General features: G+C 46.2%; 1 protein-coding gene across 1 annotated transcript; it reads left to right on the forward strand.

The window, feature by feature from the left end:
* Positions 1-229: 229 nt before the first annotated feature.
* On the forward strand, positions 230-21,495 carry LOC306930071 (uncharacterized protein). The gene is made up of 13 exons (XM_079510814.1): positions 230-350; positions 892-1,500; positions 3,242-3,313; positions 3,677-3,764; positions 10,195-10,258; positions 11,539-11,751; positions 14,403-14,966; positions 15,705-15,758; positions 17,119-17,179; positions 17,922-18,038; positions 18,940-19,063; positions 19,905-20,056; positions 21,180-21,495. Exons 2-13 carry the CDS (start codon positions 1,130-1,132, stop codon positions 21,304-21,306), a joined length of 2,007 nt encoding a protein of 668 aa, XP_079366940.1. The 5' UTR covers positions 230-350; positions 892-1,129; the 3' UTR covers positions 21,307-21,495.
* The last annotated feature ends 216 nt before the right edge of the window (positions 21,496-21,711 follow it).

Genomic DNA, 21,711 nt, shown 5'->3' on the forward strand with positions numbered 1-21,711 from the left:
CTGGCTGGCTGACTGACTGGCTGGCTGGCTGGCTGACTGACTGACTGGCTGGCTGGCTGGCTGACTGACTGACTGACGGCTGGCTGACTGACTGACTGACTGACTGACGGCTGGCTGGCTGGCTGAAACTTAGGAACCTCTTCCTAAACTTGGAAACTCCTCCGGTTCTCCTGGCTTGGCTTCACGGCTGGCTGACCGGCTGGTGGACTGTCTGACGGAGTCGGCTGGTGGACGGCAGGGATCTAGGGTTACCGTCAGGAGTGTCGTCCCAAAGCGGACAGATTTAACAGCGCTCTGCTGGGGTTACTGCATGTTATGTCTTCTTGGAACAGCCTCCTATCGGACCTCAGGTACTACACTGTAGCTCCAGAAACACATTTAAATCTATTTGTTTTAAATATATTATAGACAAGCTGTTTAAACTCCCTGTTTTTCACTTACTACTGTAATTTGGTGTTGCTTGTGTTGCTGTATTACATTTGTTCATGATTTTATGATTCACTGTTAGATTTGACGTTGTTAAACACTTTGGCAACTTTGTTTAAAAACGTGCAATTTAAATAAAGTTTAATATTACATTACATTTTTTATTTTATTTTTTAACAGTGGAATATCTATATAATGAAACTATGCATATATTCTTTAAAGTGCTGTCTACATAAAATGCTATCTAAGTCTATATAAAATGCTATAAGTCTGGTAAAAAATGCTATATATCTAAGTCTACATAAAGTGCTATCTAAGTTACATAAGTTGAGCCTGTGCATACTGTATGCATGTGAGGTCGTCGGGGCTACTATTATTACTATTATATATTATTATTAGATATTATTATTATTATTATAATTTACAACCTTGTTTTTTAAAGCTGTTCTTTTGTATGTTTTATAGTTTTATAGTGGATCTTCCCCAAGGTTGTCCACGTGTCTGCTGCATACCCGATCCGGTGATCCAGTGACCCGGTTCTTCCAGTGATCCAGTGACCCTGTTTTTTCCAGTGATCCAATGACCCGGTTTTTCCAGTGATTCGGTGATCCAGTCACCCGGTCTTTCCAGTGATCCGGTGAATGTGAGTGAGCGGCAAATCATCCCGGACCATCCCATCGGAATCCCCCCCCCCCCTGCCGCCATGGACCATCCGGATCCGGTCGGATCCGCCTTCGCCGCCGCCGTCGATTCGGGCGAAGAAGAGACGACGTCGTCCACGGTGTCTCGCCTGGAGGCCACGCTGCACGCGGCCGTGCACGAGGTGCACGTGGACGTGAGTGCGTTCAAGCAGCGCACGGAGCGCCGCGTGGCCGAGGCGTGCCGCGCCTGCGCCGAGCCGCTAGGCCGGGCCGTGGCCGCGCTGCAGGAGGAGAACCGGCAGCTCAGGGCGCGGCTGGACGCTCTCGCCGCCCTGGTGGACGGCCTGGTGACTGCGGGGGTGACCGGCGCCGCCCTGGTGGACGGCCTGGTGACTGCAGGGACGACCGGCACAGCGACAACGGGGACGACCGGGTAGGTTTTAGGTTTTTTAGGTTTTATTTATTGGCACATAAAAAAGGTTTAAACAGGAAAAAGAAATGCATGCATATTAATACTGTGCAGGAGAAGTTAAAAGCCAAAAGGCTTATCGAGAACTTCCCCTATTTTGAAGAATCAGACATTAAATATAAACAAAACAATACCAGTAATTCATTCAAATATAAAAACACAAAAACATAATAACAACTCATCTGCAGATCTACTCACACATGTAGCCAACTGTGAATTAAACTACTACGCTTTTTGAGTATTTGTTTGTAGTTTGCTTTTAAAGACTAGCAGAGATGGAGGTTTTTTCAGTCTAGAATCAACAGCATTCCAAAGAGTAGACCCTCTATATCCTATTGAGAACTGCCTAAGGGAAGTATGTAAGGGATAATATCTGGCTAGGTGGTCATTGTCGGGAGATAATTCACCGACAGGGAGTTTAACCACCGATGCGAAGCCGAGGTGGTTACACTCCCTGAAGGTGAATTATATCCCGACAATAACCACCTAGCCAGATATTATCCCGCTTATTACATGGCTAACTAACGTAAATTAATACATTGACCCAAAACACAACAAAAAAAGTATTCCATAAGTTCGCGCTGGCTGCGTCTGCCCAGCTGCAGGGCTGCAGCACTGTCAGAAAACAAGGAAGTGAGTTGATCAAATAGAATCCATTTTCGGGTCCTGCTTCGTCTATTTCTCGCTCAAATGTTTTCAAAAACATTTTTAAGAGCAATGTTTAGCTGTAAATTACATTGTGTGTCACTAGTGTGTGTGTTTACATGGCTGTTATGTTGGAAACGGCAGTAAATCAAGCGGGGCGCAGCCGCGCAGCTGGTGGTGCTCAGAGGGTTTGATTAGGCAGCGGTCATTATACAGCGGAGCGGTCATTATCGACACATAATTCACAGCTGAATTAAGCGATTGACCAATCAGAATCAAGCATTCAACCAAGCCATGTAATAAACGACAATAATGTGCAGGTCCTTGGATTGAGGTGTGGCATATGAATGGATATTTGAATTAAAAGAAAATAAACAATTAAACCCATTTGGAAGATTTTGATAGTCATAAATGCATTTGTACACAAATATACATATCTGTAGAGAATTTACCTCAGAGACAGACAAAATGTTTAATTTCTTGAAAAGAGGAGCAGATGATTCAAATCGATCTGAGGAGGTTGCTAGTCTAACAATCTTTTTTGAAGTAAAATAATTTTTGATGAGATGAATGAGTGCTAGCCCATATTGGGCTGACCATAAGGGCATGATCGCAAGCATGACGTCGTCTTCATCATCGCCCTAAAAGGATCGTAATTATTTGAGATAGTCGAAGTTGTACAGTCGACTAGTTGTCATTCGTTTTTCATTTTTCAAAAATTGCAAAAATAGCTGATCTACAAGCTTACAACGCGTGACCTCGTGACGTGTTGTAAGCTTGTAGATCAGCTATTTCCGCTACTTTTCTTTTGTTTTTGGAAAGTGGAATTATTAAAAAAGTGATTTCTTTGCACATTTAAGCAGGGATGTGCAGAGAGTGTCATAGAGGCAGGGGCTGAAATCCCGTAAGAGGACACTTTTGGACAAAAATTGCGAAAATAGCAGATCTACAAGCTCTCAACGCGTCGTGTTGAGAGATTGTAGATCTGCTATTTTCACCATATTTGAAGCCTTCAAATCAATTTGTGTGACGATTAATGGTCAACTTGTGATGGTGACAGCCCTGCAGCGCCCAGGACGACGCAGCCCCTGAAGAGGATGACAGCGCCCCCCTCTGGGGAGGATGAGGAGGAGTACGAGGTGAGGGGCCGCGGCGTGCAGAACGGACACGCGGCAGCGTCCGAGGAGGCCGAGGTGCGCAGCACCGCCAGAGGGAGCGGCGCCGAGCAGGAGGAGGAGGAGGAGAGCGGCCCACGGGTCACTCTGTCCGGCTCCGGTGCGTCTGCCTCGCTCACGGAGTCCAGTCTGAGCTCTGGAGGTCCTGCTGCTGCTGGTGGTGGTGGTGGTGGTACCACTGGTTCTACCGGTCCCACTGGTCCTACCGGTCCCACTGGTCCTACCGGTCCCACTGGACTTACCGGTCCTGCTGGATTTAGTGTCCCCACTACTGGTCCCTCTGGATTTAGTGTCCCCACTACTGGTCCCACTGGATTTAGCGGTTCTATGGGTCCTGCCGCCACCCAGGCGGACTCCGGAACCCCCACACCCTGGAGGACCAAGCGATACGCCGCCCTGCAGGTCAATGTGAGTCATTTAATCCCACACGTTTTTTTGTTGTTGTTGGTTTTTTTGAGTGGTGCAACCACTCCAAGGAACAGCACTGTGACTATGGGACTATGGGACTATGTTACTATGTTACTATGTTTAGAGTACCAGTAGGGGCAAAAGTGGCGCTGTAGATACTGCTGCACTGTTGCCTGCTAATGAGAGAGAGAGAGAGAGAGAGAGAGAGAGAGAGAGAGAGAGAGAGAGAGGCAGGGGGAGAGGGGAGTTGCACCACTCAGTTCACACAGGTGTGATTTTTCCTTCTATATCCTAAATCAGTGGTTCTCTAAACATCTCCTGGACTACATGTTGTCTCAGTAAGACAGCCCCTCCCCCCTATCCACATGGAGGAGCAGTGCACCAAAGCATTATGGGAATTGTAGTCCAGGAAGTCCATGACATCAGAGACACTGGGCTCACTGCTAAAATCTAAAATATCTAAAACCACATATTATAAAAATCTTCTAAACGGCATTAACATATATATTTGTTTTTTGCAAAACGGGTGAAGTGTCCCTTTAAGTGAATGCAAGGCACTGATATCACTGCAGTTAAGAATAGCCATTACATGAATACAGTCTGGTTGGAAATAAACCCAGGAATGGACGGACGGGCCGGATGGGACTGGACTGCACCATGTAAGGCGGTGGTTCCCAAAGTGGGGTCCGGGGACCCCCAGGGGTCCTTGAGGGAGTGCCAAGGGGTCCCCCAGCTAAATGATATTAGTTTGGAACCAAATGGACCCTTATGGGTCTGTAACTCTGAGATGGAACCAAATGGACCATCATGGGTCTGTAATTCTGAGATGGAACCAAATGGACCCTTATGGGTCTGTAACTCTGAGATGGAACCAAATGGACCATTATGGGTCTGTAACTCTGAGAGTTTATAGGGTCCATTTGGTTCCATTGGTTCCCGCGGCCCCCCGTCACTGGTTGAACTATATTTGTAACTAGAAGAAGAAGAAGAAGAAGAAGAAGAAGAAGAAGAAACTCGTCACTGCGGCTCGGCTCTGATCCGTTCCGCAGATGGAAAGCTGAGTTCCATCTAAAAGGCCCCACGGTGCAGATGGAAAGCTGAGTTCCATCTAAAAGGCCCCACGGTGCAGATGGAAAGCTGAGTTCCATCTAAAAGGCCCCACGGTGCAGATGGAAAGCTGAGTTCCATCTAAAAGGCCCCACGGTGCAGATGGAAAGCTGAGTTCCATCTAAAAGGCCCCACGGTGGAGATGGAAAGTTAGAGTTCCATCTAAAAGGCCCCCACGGTGGAGATGGAAAGTTAGAGTTCCATCTAAAAGGCCCCACAGTGCAGATGGAAAGCTGAGTTCCATCTAAAAGGCCCCACGGTGCAGATGGAAAGCTGAGTTCCATCTAAAAAGCCCCACGGTGCAGATGGAAAGCCGAGTTCCATCTAAAAGGCCCCACGGTGCAGATGGAAAGCTGAGTTACATCTAAAAGGCCCCACAGTGGAAATGGAAAGTTAGAGTTCCATCTAAAAGGCCGCACGGTGCAGATGGAAAGCTGAGTTCCATCTAAAAGGCCCCACGGTGGAGATGGAAAGTTAGAGTTCCATCTAAAAGGCCCCACGGTGCAGATGGAAAGCTGAGTTCCATCTAAAAGGCCCCACGGTGCAGATGGAAAGCTGAGTTCCATCTAAAAGGCCCCACGGTGCAGATGGAAAGCTGAGTTCCATCTAAAAGGCCCCACGGTGCAGATGGAAAGCTGAGTTCCATCTAAAAGGCCCCACGGTGCAGATGGAAAGCTGAGTTCCATCTAAAAGGCCCCACGGTGGAGATGGAAAGTTAGAGTTCCATCTAAAAGGCCCCACGGTGCAGATGGAAAGTTGAGTTCCATCTAAAACGCCCCACGGTGCAGATGGAAAGTTAGAGTTCCATCTAAAAGGCCCCACGGTGCAGATGGAAAGTTAGAGTTCCATCTAAAAGGCCCCACGGTGCAGATGGAAAGTTAGAGTTCCATCTAAAAGGCCCCACGGTGCAGATGGAAAGCTGAGTTCCATCTAAAAGGCCCCACGGTGCAGATGGAAAGCTGAGTTCCATCTAAAAGGCCCCACGGTGGAGATGGAAAGTTAGAGTTCCATCTAAAAGGCCCCACGGTGCAGATGGAAAGTTGAGTTCCATCTAAAACGCCCCACGGTGCAGATGGAAAGTTAGAGTTCCATCTAAAAGGCCCCACGGTGGAGATGAAGCCTCTCCAGTAATACCTTGGCTCGTCCCAGAGCAGCTGTCCTGTCCTGTCATGTTCCGTGTGGGCTCCACCACGCTGCTGCTGGCCCAACAGTAGCGCTCTGAAACACACACCCTGCCAGCCAGCATTCCTCCCCGATGATGTCACCCCGGTCCGGCAGCTTTCCCCCCCCTTAAGTGACGCACTTATAAAAAAATCACACCCGTGTGAACTGAGTGGTGTAATATAGCCTGTCTGACGTAATGAAATCATGTCTGACGTAATTAAATCACACCCGGGTGAACAGGGTGAACATAGCAACCATGCTCATTTTTTCTGCACTAACAAAGCCAGTTGTAGGAGTGGTTTACACCACTCAAAAATATATATTTGTATAGCACATTTACAACAGCCAAAGCTGACCAAAGTGCTGAACAGAGTGAAACAAGACAGTAGAGCATAGCAATATAAAACAATGAAAAGAGACAATAAAATATAAAACAGAGCATACAATAGCACAGAGCAGGAAATCAATATACAGGTAAATCAGGTGCAGTTAAAGGCGAGGGAGAACAGATGAGTTTTGAGGAGGGATTTAAAAGCCCCAATTGACTCGGCAGATCTAATATGGAGGGGCAACATGTTCCAGAGTTTGGGGCCCGCAGCCGCAAAAGCACGATCACCCCTGCTCCTCTTACTAGTCGTGAACTCGACCAGCCTTAATAGACCTTAACGCTCTAGATGGGGCGTAGGGCACAATTAAGTCAGAGAGGTAGGAGGGAGAGAGACCGTGAGGTGATTTAAAAACAAATAAAAGCACCTTAAAATCTATTCTGAACTTAACAGGGAGCCAATGGAGAGAGAGGCCAGAACTGGGGGTGATGTGGTCTCGTTTTTTGGTTCCGGTGAGAAGACGGGCAGCTGCGTTCTGCACTAACTGCAGGCGCCTAAGTGACGCCTGGTCGATACCAGTGTACAGAGAATTGCAGTAATCAATTCGTGTGGAAATGAAGGCGTGGATGACCATCTCGAGCTGTTTGGGGGGGAGGTACGACTTAATCTTAGCAATAGTTCTAAGTTGGAAGAAACTCGTTTTTACAACAGAGCTTATTTGTTTATTACATTATTTTAAAAGTTATAGTCACCAATGTACAGTTTTTAAATATACAAAGATTATTTTTGCATATTAGGTAGTTATACAACATAGTCGACTGGTCGGCTAGTTAACTAGGCAACTAGTCGACTAGTAAAAATCACACCTGTGTGAAGTCAGGGGCGGTAACATATTAAAGTCTAACTCATGTTGATTAGGTGATGTAATGGTGATGTAAAACAAACGGTGCAAACACAAATTAAACGCCATTAACAATAAAGAGACAATAGGACGTAAATATTCTCTTCATTGTCAATGGCCTTTTTCAAAACAAACATTGAACTAAAGACAAACATTAAACCTGTATATAGGAGGGGCTAGCGCCCCTCAAAAGTCACTAGAGGTGAAAGCACACACACACACACACACACACACACACACACACACACACACACACACACACACACACACACACACGCACGCACGCGCGAGCGTGCGCGTCTTCTGTGCTTGTGATGTGCTGATTGAAGTGGATAAAGTGGCTACTGGACAGCCCATCAATCCAGCGCTAATCCCTCATAACATACTGCGGTCCTCTGCTCTGGCAGCCTTCTGCGTAATGGCCCTGTGGCGTGACCTGAAGGTGTGTGTGTGTGTGTGTGTGTGTGTGTGTGTGTGTGTGTGTGTGTGTGTGTGTGTGTGTGTGTGTGTGTGTGACTGTGTGTGTGTGTGTGTGTGTGTGTGTGTGTGTGTGTGTGTGTGTGTGTGTGTGTGTGTGTGTGTGTGTAAAGGAGCTTACACCTGCCCTTTATGTTCCATCCCTATAAGCCAGCGGTTCCCAAACCTTTTTGGCCATGTACCTCCCGACCTATCTGACGCACCCCCTGTTACCTCCCGACCTATCTGATGCACCCCCCAACATGGAGATATAAATTGCATAAGCTATATAGAGACATATATTTCCTATTTATCCACACCTGAATATGGCATATATATGCTGGATAGGCTATATTGCACGCACCACAGGGGGTGCACGCACCACAGGGGGTGCACGCCACGCACCACAGGGGGTGCACGCACCACAGGGGGTGCACGCACCACAGGGGGTGCACGCCACGCACCACAGGGGGTGCACGCACCACAGGGGGTGCACGCCACGCACCACAGGGGGTGCACGCCACGCACCACAGGGGGTGCACGCCACGCACCACAGTTTGGGAACCACTGCCTATAAGCCAATAATGCTGCTGCTCTGACAAAACTCTGTCTAATCACTAATCGGCACAACTGATGATATTTATAATGTGATTAATCCGTTCTCAAATCTGCTATTAACGGCTAGGTGTGATGTCTGTCTGTCTGTCTGTCTGTCTGTCTGTCTGTCTGTCTGTCTGCCTGCCTGCCTGCCTGCCTGCCTGCCTGCCTGCCTGCCTGCCTGCCTGTCTGCCTGCCTGTCTCTCTGCCTGCCTGCCTGCCTGCCTGCCTGCCTGCCTGCCTGTCTCTCTGCCTGCCTGCCTGCCTGCCTGCCTGCCTGCCTGCCTCTCTCTGCCTGCCTGCCTGCCTGCCTGCCTGCCTGTCCTAACTATTTCCATGTATTAATCTAATCCACTCTCTGATGGTGATGGATGTTGTGTTCCTCCATGCGGGGGTAACTGCAGGGCAGCGGCTGGGTTGGGCTGGGCTAGGGGGAGGAGGGTGTTGTTACTGGGCTCAGGGCTCAGGGGGGGGGGGGGGGGGGTGCAGTTTATATTTAGGGTCTACCGGGGCGGGGGGTGGTGTCTATCTTGGGACGTAAGCGGAGCGGAGCGGAAAGAGCCCCACGCGCTTTTATGTGGACGTCCAAAATAGCCCTCCCAGCTCCCCAGATGGGGGGGGCACGGTCCGACACGCATAACGTCACCTGTCTGCCTGTTAAAGGGCAGAGCAGCTGTTCCGTCGCACGCACTGGGAACCGCCCTCCCTCCGTGATGTCATCTGTGATGTCATCCGTGATGTCATCCGTATCCGTGATGTCATCCATATCCGTGATGTCATCCGTATCCGTGATGTCATCCGGGGAGACATTCTAAAATCCTAAACCAGTGGTTCCCAAAGTGGGGTCCGGGGACCCCCTGCAGGGGTCCTTGAGGGGAGTTCCAGGGGGTCCCCATGCAGCTAAATGATATAGTTTTGAACCAAATGGACCCTTATTAGCCTACTCTGGCCTTGATGCATGGTTACCCATCAAGGCCAGAGTAGATTTTAAAATCCTGTTAACCACTTTTAAGGCACTTCATGGACTGGCCCCACTTTATATCCTCGACCTTTTAACCCCTAAGGATAACGTGAGACCCCTCAGGTCCTCGGATAAAGGTCTCTTAAAAATCCCGGCGACCAAGTTAAAGACAAAAGGTGATAGGGCCTTTGCAGTGCCTGCTCCTACCTTGTGGAATGCTCTGCCCTTGCCTCTGAGAAACAGTTTAAAAACGTTTTTTGTTTCCGTAAACATTTTTCCCATGTTGTCACTTGATCTCCTTTGCAGGTCTGTTCGTTTAGTTTCTGTTTTAATCTTTGAGTATTGATTATATATATTTTTTCTTGCATTATTTTACTACTTTGTTTTAAGCTGATTGTTACTTACTTACTTACTTACTTACTTATGGGTCTGTTAACTCTGAGAGTGTATACAAATGGAACCAAATGGACCCATAGTTGTACACTCTCAGGGTTAAATTAACTTTGATTTTACAATATATACCTATGTAGCCTAATTCAGGTCAAACCTCTTAACAGTGTCTTAACACATTTAGACCTGAGGACGATTATACATGTATGTCTAAACAGGGTGTGTCTGTCTAAACAGGGTGTGTTTATCTTTATCTAAACAGGGTGTGTTTATCTAAACAGGGTGTGTTTATCTAAACAGGGTGTGTTCATCTAAACAGGGTGTGTTTATCTAAACAGGGTGTGTTCATCTAAACAGGGTGTGTTTATCTAAACAGGGTGTGTTTATCTAAACAGGGTGTGTTCATCTAAACAGGGTGTGTTTATCTAAACAGGGTGTGTTTATCTAAACAGGGTGTGTTCATCTAAACAGGGTGTGTTCATCTAAACAGGGTGTGTTTATCTAAACAGGGTGTGTTTATCTAAACAGGGTGTGGAGGCCAAGGAGGTGAGAAGAGAAGACGCTACAGTGAACGGGACTGGCAGAGAGCACGGTACACACATCCCATACACATCCTCTATATATGCGACTACATTTGACTGAGGGATTGCCATTGGATTTTTTTAATTTTCGTTTTTTCATGTCATATGAAAGCAGGGAATTATAGCTTCAAATTGACATATTGGTTGTTCAGTTTGAGGTTTAGGAGATATGGCTTATAGAGTAAATGTCTTGCAGAGAAACAGCGAGTTGAGAAAACAGGCTTGAAAGGTTCACTTCTGTGGACTCTAACATTACACCTAGCTACATGTTTAAGCATTTATTTCATATTTACATGTCTTCTGTGGACTCTAACATTACACCTAGCTACATGTTTAAGCATTTATGTCGATTTCAGCTCTGACACTTATTTCAGACATGCTCTAGTATGTCACATATATGATACATATATCATACATATTACATACATGACCAGATATTTGACTGAGAGCCTGTCATCGTCCAATCTCCAGCTTTTTACCAGAGGAGAATAACTGAATTCATATTTTTCTTTTTTAATCCAAAATGAGTTAATAGCACAGGCAGACTCTTCACATACTAGAGCATGTCTGAAATAAGTGTCAGAGCTGAAATCGACATGAAAATATGAAATAAATGCTTAAACATGTAGCTGCTTAAACATGTAGCTAGGTGTACGTTAGAGTCCACAGAAGACATGTAAATATGAAATGAATGCTTAAACATGTAGCTAGGTGTAATGTTAGAGTCCACAGAAGTGAACCTTTCAAGCCTGTTTTCTCAACTCGCTGTTTCTCTGCAATACATTTACTCTATAAGCCATATCTCCAAAACTGGTGGGTCAAACGGAACAACTAAGATGTCAATTTGAAGCTATGATTCCCTGCTTTCACATGACATGAGAATCAATGAATTAGCCTGGGTCAGAAACAGTCACATCTGTCCAGTCCATTCTCTCAAGAGCAGCTGAAAGGTTAAAGGTCACTGCAGTGTTTCATAGATCTGCGTTTGATTGTTGAGTGACAATAAACAAATCTATGACTCTTAACGGGTATAAAGACCATGTTGTGATCATGTTGCTTAAACTGCACTGGATGGCACCACACTCTGAGATTCGAAAATGAATAACAAATCCAATGACGTTGGATGTCTCCCATTCACGGTGGGTCACATATGCAAGTACACACATCCACTGACTGGCTATGGATATGTGTGTGTGTGTGTGTGTGTGTGTGTGTGTGTGTGTGTGTGTGTGTGTGTGTGTGTGTGTGCGTGCATCTGTGTGCGTGTGTGTGTGTGTGTGTGTGTGTGCAGGTGGTTCCTCCAGTGCACAGCAGGGTTCCCAGCTAGACTGTGACGGGAGTGAGGAGGAACAGAGAACATCTGAGGCTGTGGGCTCCGTGCACGCCCCTGTCGGCGCCGTGCACGCCCCTGTCGGCGCCGTGCACGCCCCTCTTGGGGCCGTGCACGCCCCTGTCAGCGCCAGTGTCTCCCAGGCAACGGTGTCGACGTCAAACACGCGGGACGGTGCGTCGGTCGCTATTTTTACTATTTTCGCTATTTTTGGCTTCCACGTGAAATATATATATTTTTTTTTTTTTGGGTATTCTTACGTCAAAGGTCCATACAAATCAATCAATCAATCAATCAATCAATCAATCAATCAATCAATCAATCAATCAATCAATCAATCAATCAATCAATCAATCACTCAATCAATCATTTCAGCAGACCCATCTGGACTCGAGGAGCCGGTGTCTGAAGTAATCCAGGAACGTTCCGCCCCAGAGGCCCCCGGGGTCCTGCCCCATCTCCCCCTCACGGCAGTCACCAAACCCGGGCCGGAGTGTCCACCCGCTCCCCAGGTCCATTTGGCAAATCGCTTTTTTTTAGCACGAATATCGCATTTTTTGCAGATTATGAGCCATAATGCATATAAAGACGGCTTGTACTTTGGCCGTTTTTACGTGGTCACGGCCTGGCGGCGCTAGCTAAAAACATGTTAAATTTGATGCGAATCAATCGCTGATTAACGTGGATTAAACAAAACTCGCCTTTTACGGCTCTGGCAAGCTTTGGACAGAGTTAAGGTAAGGTCGTCTTTACGCCTGTGGCCCTTATCCAGCACGGTACTTGAGTGTACTGTCTCTCAGACAGAGACGTACTGTACTGTACAGAATGCAACGCTGACTGCTATAAAGTTGACTGGTCATAAACGCGCAGAGCACAGTGGTATAAACGGCATCCCAGGTCTTCAGAGCAGAGGCGCGGGGCATGCGCCGCAATAAATCACATCCCGTTAGCATCCATTCATGACAGCTAATAACAACTACGAGAGCGCAAGACACTGGAGCAGTAGTCGGATATTAAGACGTCTGTCTAAACATGGGTTGTAACTAGGGATGGAGTTTGTTATTATTATTTGTTTTAAAGGAGCATTCAGTGATTTGGGTGATTTGGAAAACCACCCAGTCCGCCCCGGTAACAAAGTGTGCACATGCACGCTCTACAGTGGGGGGAAGTGCAACAGGCCAACAGCATGTGCACCAAGGCCCACCCCCACTCGATCATGATTGGAGGAAGGCCCCACTCATCCTGATTGGATGAAGGTTTTGCCACCCGCCACCAAAACTGAAACTAGGGTTTTTTGACCCCAGGGGCTCACTGGGGACAGGGAGGAACTCCTTATATGGTCAGCACACTCTATAGTAGGGAGGATTACCCAGAAAAAAAGAAAAAATAAGTGATATTTGAATTAAGTCAAATCACTGAATATACCTTTAAGCGCAAATAACATGCATTTTAAAACTGCTTTTAATATTTAATATCATATTGTCTATGTCCCTCAAAGTTATTTCTAATGGTTTGAGCCTCAATCACCACTCTGATATAACCAGGCCCTGTAATTTCTTTCTGGACTTTGAAAGCAGTTTTAGCTGCAGTACCACAATGTCCTGAGGCGGTGGGGGTGCTGATATGCAGATTATTTAATATTTGAGTCATTATAATACTGATGCTAGATAAAACCAGGCTTGTTTCCATTCCATGCCAGCTTGGAAATTCAACAATGGTGGACATTGTAAACAAAGTGGAAATGCAAATTTGGAACTGAAGACTGAAGAAGAGGAGGAATTATACAAAGTAGGGTGACATTGATGACATCACAATGAGGACAAAATCAGTTGAGCTGATTTCTATTAAAGCACCTATATATGATATGAAAGCCTGATTGATCAGTTATTTGTGGGGATAGAAAACACATATGAGATCCCCAAAAACACAAAAGAAATTGAAAAAGTTGAATTCCTTTAAATGTTTTTGTGGCTTTCGCCTTTATTTTATATTTTTTATGGAGGGACAGACAGTAGGCTGACAGGAAATGGGGAGAGAGATGGGGGGGTGACATGCAGTAAAGGCCGTCGGGATCGGGAGTCGAACCCGTGGCACACTGCCAGACTGGATTACCAGCCAAGGTGCCTGGACCGCTGACCCAGGCCATTATTATTATTATTGAGGGGCGCTTAGCCCCTCCTATATACAGGTTAATGTTTGTCTTTAGTTCAATGTTTGTTTTGAAAAAGGCACTGAAAGGGAAACATTACGTCCTAATGTGCCTCATTACGTCATAATTGTCTCTTTATTGTTAATGACATTAAATGTTTGTGTTTGCACCGTTTGTTTTACATGACCTAATCAACATGAGTTAGACTTTAATATATGAGCGCCCCTCACTTCACACGGGTGTGATTTCTTTGATATCGAGCCGGGTTCTTATCGAGCATGAGTCCGGCCGAAAGTGTCCAAGTGGGAGAGGGCGGGGCTTAGCTGTAGGTGAATTACAATTTTGAGAAATACCGAAAAAAATCACACCCGTGTGAACTGAGTGGTGTAAGGTCTGTCTGACGTAATGAAATCATGTCTGACGTAATGAAATCACACCCGGTGTGATTTCATTACCTGGCTTTGTTTGTGCAGAAAAAATTAGCATGGTTGCTATGTTCACCCTGTTCACCCGGGTGTGATTTCATTACATCGTTACAACAGGGTGAACATAGCAACCATGCTCATTTTTTCTGCACAAAAAAGCCAGTTGTAGGAGTGGTTACACCACTCAAAAATATTGCTTATAACAGCTTTAAGTAAAACATTAATTTGAGTACTTTTTTTCCCCATTTCAGATCAGAGTGACTCTAAGCCCTATCTGCCTCTCACTGCCATGACCAGACCCAGCACCACAGCACCCCCTGCTGGTGGCATCATGCCAGCTCTGTCTCCCTCCCTGGCACACAAGGTGTCACAGCAGGCCCCTCCCCCCTCCCCCGGTGGTCACATGACATCACAGCAGGCCCCTCCCCCCTCTCCCGGTGGTCACATGACGTCACAACAAGCCCCTCCCCCCTCCCCTGGCCACATGACATCACAGCAGGCCCCTCTCCCCTCCCCTGGCCACATGACATCACAGCAGGCCCCTCTCCCCTCCCCTGGCCACATGACATCACAACAAGCCCCTCCCCCCTCCCCTGGCCACATGACATCACAGCAGGCCCCTCCCCCCTCCCCTGCAGGCCACATGACATCACAACAAGCCCCTCCCCCCTCCCCTGGCCACATTACATCACAGCAGGCCCCTTCCCCCTCCCCTGGCCACATGACATCACAACAAGCCCCTCCCCTCTCCCCTGGCCACATGACATCACAACAAGCCCCTCCTGTCAAACCTGGGGAGTACCCGTTTAAATCAGGTATAATCCATCTATAATCAGTTTAATTGATTATTATATGAAAAGATATAATGACGTAAAATTTGCCTAAACCCTGTCAGCTATAACAGTATCATATGTGTGGGGGACCCCCAAAAATATTATTTGTACGGGGGACCACCCCAAAATAATCACATTTGAACTGGGGAGCCCCCCCAAAATAATCCCATTTGAACTGGGGACCCCCCACGCTGACAAGCACTTGGAATTGTAGTCGAGGCGTTACATTTGAAAACAGCCGATCTACAAGACGAGAAGCGTATCAGCTATTTTCACAGTTGTTGCCTCTTTCATATATTTGACATTTTGGCCAAAATGTATGTAGCCTATAGTTTGCTGACTACTTTTGACACAGTAATGGTCTCATTTTGTATTTATTTATTTTATTTAGGTATTAAAAATCTCTTTAAAGTCGTGTGTGTGTTTTGTGTATAGGGTTAGGTTATTTAGGCTGAGCTGCTGCTGACCGTGTGTGTGTTTTCATAGGGTTAGGTTTAGGCTCAGCTACTGTTGACCGTGTGTGTTAGGGTTAGGCTTAGGCTGAGCTACTGCTGACCGTGTGTGTGTTTTCATAGGGTTAGGTTTAGGCTCAGCTACTGTTGACCGTGTGTGTTAGGGTTAGGTTTAGGCTGAGCTACTGCTGACCGTGTGTGTGTTTTTATAGTGTTAGGTTTAGGCTGAGCTACTGTTGACCGTGTGTGTGTTTTGTGGTCTCTGTAGCGTCGTCACCCAGCCCCAGACTGAAGAGGAGCATCAGCTTCCCACAAGCCTCGGGTAAGAAACTATAGTCAAAGTTGAACGATCGACCGAGGGGCTCATGCATAAAATAGAAAAAAATGCAGTTAAAAAGCTATAAGTTGTGCATAGGCGCCTGGGCGCATGTGAACAAGCTCCCGGTTGAATCCCATGGACTCGTCTACAGCAGAGCCATCTAACAGAAGAGTTACGACATTGAGGGGGCAGAAACCCAGAGCGCTCGAGTGCTGTTCATGCATAGCCTGGTTAATAAACCAGACCGAATCAGCCGTTGGCAAAAAAAAGTTGCCTACCAGCGGATTACGGTCTGGCGAGGCTCAGTAGCACGCCTCTTTCCTACAGCAGAGAACAGGTCGGACCAATCGGGACACGGTATGCAATATAGGCGGGCTTTGGTACAGTGACGTTCAATGCTTGAGACCTTTGACTGACAGTAGCTCTGACCAATTGCATCGAAGAGAAAATGTTCCCCGGGAAATGAAATCCAAGTGGAGCCAGCCCAGACTGATATACCGCGACAGTGTTGTGTGATATTAGTCTGGCTTATTAGCCAGGCTAGTTCATGCAGTCTGAACTGAGACAAGCTGGAGCTGGAAATACATTGTTTTCAACGAGGGCGGCGCAAATAAGAGCTATTTTAAGCATGTGTGCAACATGACAACTGTTTTAAAGTAGTGTACAGTAACAACTAAAGTCTCTTTAATGTTTATGTTTTACTGTTACTACAAAACAATCTAAAATGAAGGGATTTAAGATCATTAAAGCTGGGCTGTTGCCCTGAGTCCAATGCATGTCTGCCTACTTCCGGTCCAGGACTTGTCCCAGTTGGTTGTCCCCATTCTCAATAGAAGTCTATATGTAGGAGAGCCTCCATTGGACTGAAGCCCCATGAAGTGACCAATAGAAGTCTATGTAGGAGAGCCTCCATTGGACTGAAGCCCCATGAAGTGAACCAATAGAAGTCTATGTAGGAGAGCCTCCATTGGACTGAAGCCCCATGAAGTGAACCAATAGAAGTCTATGTAGGAGAGCCTCCATTGGACTGAAGCCCCATGAAGTGAACCAATAGAAGTCTATGTAGGAGAGCCTCCATTGGACTGAAGCCCCATGAAGTGAACGCAGTTTGCGTAACTCTGTCTATATCTAAGGCTACAGTATACACACATCCTTCTCTCCTGGTTGAATCCCATGGACTCGCCTACAGTATACGCATCCTTCGCTCGCGCATGTCACAGGTTGAAGCGGGAGCTCGTTTCATATTCTGCAGTGATATTTTAGTCGATGCACATTGTCGTCATAGTTTTAGTGTTTCTCCTCCTTTAAATTTGCTCTCTCTCTCTCTCTCTCTCTCTCTCTCTGTATTTACATTTCTCTGCAGACATGAATCTACTCCCCTCTAAGACGCCGGTGAAGACATCTTTCTCCCCCAGCTTTGACAAGTAAGATGCATTACATCATCATGAATCCTGATGCATTACATCATCATGAATCCTGGTGCATTACATCATCATGAATCCTGATGCATTACATCATGAATTCTACAGTAAGATGCATTACATCATGAATTCTACAATAAGATGCATTACATAATGAATCCTACAGTAAGATGCATTTAGTCCAGTAAATAAAGTAAAACAATTCCTCTCAGGTTGGACAAAATTGGATTATTTGGTTTCTCAACTGATTCTGATAGGACATACTAGCCAGGGTGATTCTGACAGAACATTAGGTCTACTAGCCAGGGTGATTCTGACAGGACATTAGGTCTACTAGCCAGGGTGATTCTGACAGGACATTAGGTCTACTAGCCAGGGTGATTCTGACAGGACATTAGGTCTACTAGCCAGGGTGATTCTGACAGGACATTAGGTCTACTAGCCAGGGTGATTCTGACAGGACATTAGGTCTACTAGCCAGGATAAAAACTCAGTTCACACGGGTGTGATCTTTTTAGCCTTAGCCTCAGTCTGATGGCCTCAAAAGTCTAATATCTCCCCCAGTCCATATAAGGATATCCCTTTGGTCTAGTGGTTAAGATCCCCGGGGACGAACAAATAAATTAACCTGAACCTGGTTAAGATGTTGGACTTTCATGCGGGAGACCTGAGTTTGAAGCCCGGGCATCACACATGCATCAGAGCTGTTGTTGGCATTGACTTCCTTGTGCCAACTTGTCAACAGAAAGGTGAACAAGGCTGACAGTCTGGACGTAGGAGGGAAGTCCCAGACTCTACCCCGCGCCAACGGAACCCAGGCCCGACGGGCTCTGTTTGAGAGAGCCAACACAGAGCTTGGACTGTAAGTAATCGTCAACTTAAATTTGTAATCGTGACAGCCCTAGTTAGGGTTAGGGGGCAGGGTTAGTAATGGTTAGTAAGTAAGAGATAATATCTGGCTAGGTGGTGACGTTCATTGTCGGGAGTTGGAGTGGTTAAACTCCCCAATTATGTCCCGACAACGACCACCTAGCCAAATATTGTCCCGCTTAATTGAGTACCACAGACGAAAAACAGTCTAAGTCCAAATTTCAGACTGACCCCTCCACGAAAAGGCCTCGTTGTCCTGAACCCTTATCTATCATTTATATATTATGGATCAATAGTGTGGACTTAGACTGTTATTCGTCTGTGGTACTCAATTATTACATGGCTACCTAACAAAAATTAATACATTGACCCAAAACACAACAAAACGAGTATTCCATAAGACGTGTCGCGCTGGCTGCGTCTGCACAGCTGCAGGGCTGCAGCACTGTCAGAAAACAAGGAAGTGAGTTGATCAAATAGAATCCATTTTCGGGTACTGCTTCGTCTATTTCTCGCTCAAATGTTTTCAAAAACATTTTTGAGAGCAATGTTTAGCTGTAAATGATATTTACAGCTAAACGTGCGTGCGTGCGTGCGTGTGTGTGTGTACATGGCTGTCATGTTGGAAACGGCAGTAAATCAAGCTGGGCGCAGCTGGTGCTCCGAGGGTTTGATTAGGCAGAGGTCTGTTATAGAGCGGAGTGGTCTGTTCTCAAGAAATAACACACCGCTGAATTCAGCGATTGACCAATCAGAATCAAGCATTCAACCAAGCCATGTAATAATGGTTAGTAAGGGTTATGGTTAGAATGGTTAGAGATCAGTGTCAAAATGGCGGTGCGTCGGTATTCCAGGTCAAGGCAGCAGATTTGTGTTTTGTCTTCCAACAACAGGCCCAAAACCCAGCCGGGCCAGAAGCCCAAACTGAAGCGCTCGCAGAGCTTCGGGGTTTCCAGCGCCAGCGGGATCAAACAGATGCTGTTGGAATGGTGCCGCTCCAAGACCATCGGCTACCAGGTAGGTCACTTCATGTTGGAATGGTCTCTCTCTCTCTCTCTCTCTCTCTCTCTCTCTCTCTGCCTACCAGTGTCATCATCGAAGGGGAATCAAATATAACAGGTTTTCCATTTCTGGAAACTTGGCAAGCTGTGGAAGTCATTGTTCTTACTTAAAAAAGTGAAATATTGTGGTAGTTGGTGGTATTGCGTATCAAGTCACTCGCCTGCTTCGCTGTGTCTTTCTCCTTTTTAGCTTTCAAACTCACGAAAAAGTCTTTGTCCTTTTATAGTAAACGACTCTCAGCCACTGCACAGTGCCAAACCTCACCCTCCACTACGCACCGGTACTGTCACAATGCAGTCTACTGTGCTCCTATAATATGTGACCAGATTTGACTGAGAGCCTGCCATTGCACAAATTCCAGCTTGTCACCAGAGGAAAAAACTGTTGAGTTTATAGCACAGGCAGACTCGTCACATACTAGAGCATTGTGATGTTGCCTGCATGGTATCCTAGTTACGTTGAAGACACAGTGTTGTGTTCTCTGTGTGCGCTCTGCTCTTTGTGACTGTGTTGTTGTTGTGTTGGAGGGATCATGCCTGCTCTGCTCACTCTTGGCCTTACACGTGTAAATCTCTCTGGATGAGAGCATTTAGCTAAATGCCTAAATGGTACGCAGCTGAGTGAGGTCACTGAAGGGTGGGCTGGCTTTTACTGTCTCTGAGAGGCTGAAAGCATGGACTATGTTTAGTCCCCTGTCTGTCTGTCTGTCTGTCTGTCTGTCTGTCTGTCTGTCTGTCCTCCTCCTCCAGAACATTGACATCCAGAACTTCTGTTGTCTCTCCTCCTCCTCCTCCAGAACATTGACATCCAGAACTACTCGTCCAGCTGGGCCGACGGCATGGCGTTCTGTGCTCTGGTCCATTCCTTCTTCCCTCTGGAGTTCGATTACAACGACCTGAACCCTGCTGACCGCAGACGCAACCTGGAGCTGGGCTTCTCTACCGTAGAGTAAGTTAATCATCATCATAATAATAATGATAAATAATGATAATAATAACCACAACAACAACAACAACAACAACAACACAACCTATAGATGGCTTTCTCCACTAATTATCTAATCTAATCTAAATTAGTCTACTGTAGAGTAACTTGTAGGAGTGTAACGATACATTTTAACAGCGATACGATACGTATCACGATACATGGTTGACGATACGATACATGGTTGACGATACATGGTTGACGATATGATACATGGTTGACGATACGATACATGGTTGACGATACGATACGATACATGGTTGACGATACGATACATGGTTGACGATACGATACATGGTTGACGATACGATACATGGACGATATGGGTTCATTATGGAGATACGATACGATTCAATGATTTGAAATCGATACAGTAACTATTTAAATACATTGACATTATTTTAAATTAAGTAATTAAACCCTCTTTTTCTTTTTTCTTCTAAAAAATACTAAATACCACGCACAAAAATGTAGTATTGATACAATCAATTATTTGCATTGCAAAACGATTCGATACATAGTCAATGTTGCCGTTTTCATTTTGATATACTTCGATTCTTGAAATTAAAATCGATTTTTCGATGCAGTTAATACATCGTTACACCCCTACTATAGTAACTTGCATGCCTCCTGAATGATAAATACCACCTGACTCTACTCTGCTGATTTTACATTTCTGTCTAATCAATCAATGAATCAATGAATCAATTAATCAATCTGATAAATGCCACCTGATTGATTTATACAGAAAGTGATCGAAAGCTTAGATGAACGAGGGCCGTTATGTTTGGCTCTGTAAAGACGCACCTGTTAACATCTGTCTGAACTCTGGACGGAAGCCCGTACACACACACACACACACACACACACACGCACACACACACACACACACGCACACACAGGCACACACACGCACACACACGCACACACACGCACGCACACACGCACGCACGCACGCACGCACGCACACGCGTACACACACACACACGCATGTAAAAACGTGGAGCGGATTAAAATCCCTCCCCAGTTTCACATTGTTGTTGTTCTCCCGACGGCGGCGGCGGCGGTGTTTGTTGTCGTCCTGCAGGGTCCAGGCAGACTGCATACGACTCATCGAGGTGGACGACATGCTGGAGATGGGAAACAAGCCAGACCCCATGTGTGTGTTCACCTACGTCCAGGCCCTGTACAACCACCTGAAGACCTTTGAATGATTCGATACGTCCAGGCCCTCTACAACCATCTGAAGACCTTTGAATGATATGTCCAGGCCCTCTACAACCACCTGAAGACCTTTGAATGATACGTCCAGGCCCTCTACAACCATCTGAAGACCTTTGAATGATACGTCCAGGCCCTCTACAACCATCTGAAGACCTTTGAATGATACGCCCAGGCCCTCTACAACCATCTGAAGACCTTTGAATGATACGCTACGTCCAGGCCCTCTACAACCATCTAATGATACACTACTAGGCCCTCTACAACCATCTGAAGACCTTTGAATGATACGTCCCAATATGATTTTTAGCGACTGTCTTAGTTTTAAGGGTAACTGTTGTATAATCTCAATATTACACGGAACATTGACGATGAGACAAACGTGGAGGTCTGAGGAT

The sequence above is a fragment of the Electrona antarctica genome (assembly GCF_951216825.1).
Source record: "Electrona antarctica genome assembly, chromosome: 9".
NCBI lineage: Eukaryota > Metazoa > Chordata > Actinopteri > Myctophiformes > Myctophidae > Electrona > Electrona antarctica.

What these genes read in the sequence shown, in the direction of transcription:
- LOC306930071 (XM_079510814.1), top strand. Translation starts at nt 1,130, where the DNA reads ATGGACCATCCGGATCCGGTCGGATCCGCCTTCGCCGCCGCCGTCGAT. An exon ending in TCTGGGGAGGATGAGGAGGA is followed by an intron (nt 3,314 to 3,676) that starts GTACGAGGTGAG and finishes CACTGGATTTAG; the next exon opens with CGGTTCTATGGGTCCTGCCG. An exon ending in CTGGGCTTCTCTACCGTAGA is followed by an intron (nt 20,057 to 21,179) that starts GTAAGTTAATCA and finishes GTCGTCCTGCAG; the next exon opens with GGTCCAGGCAGACTGCATAC.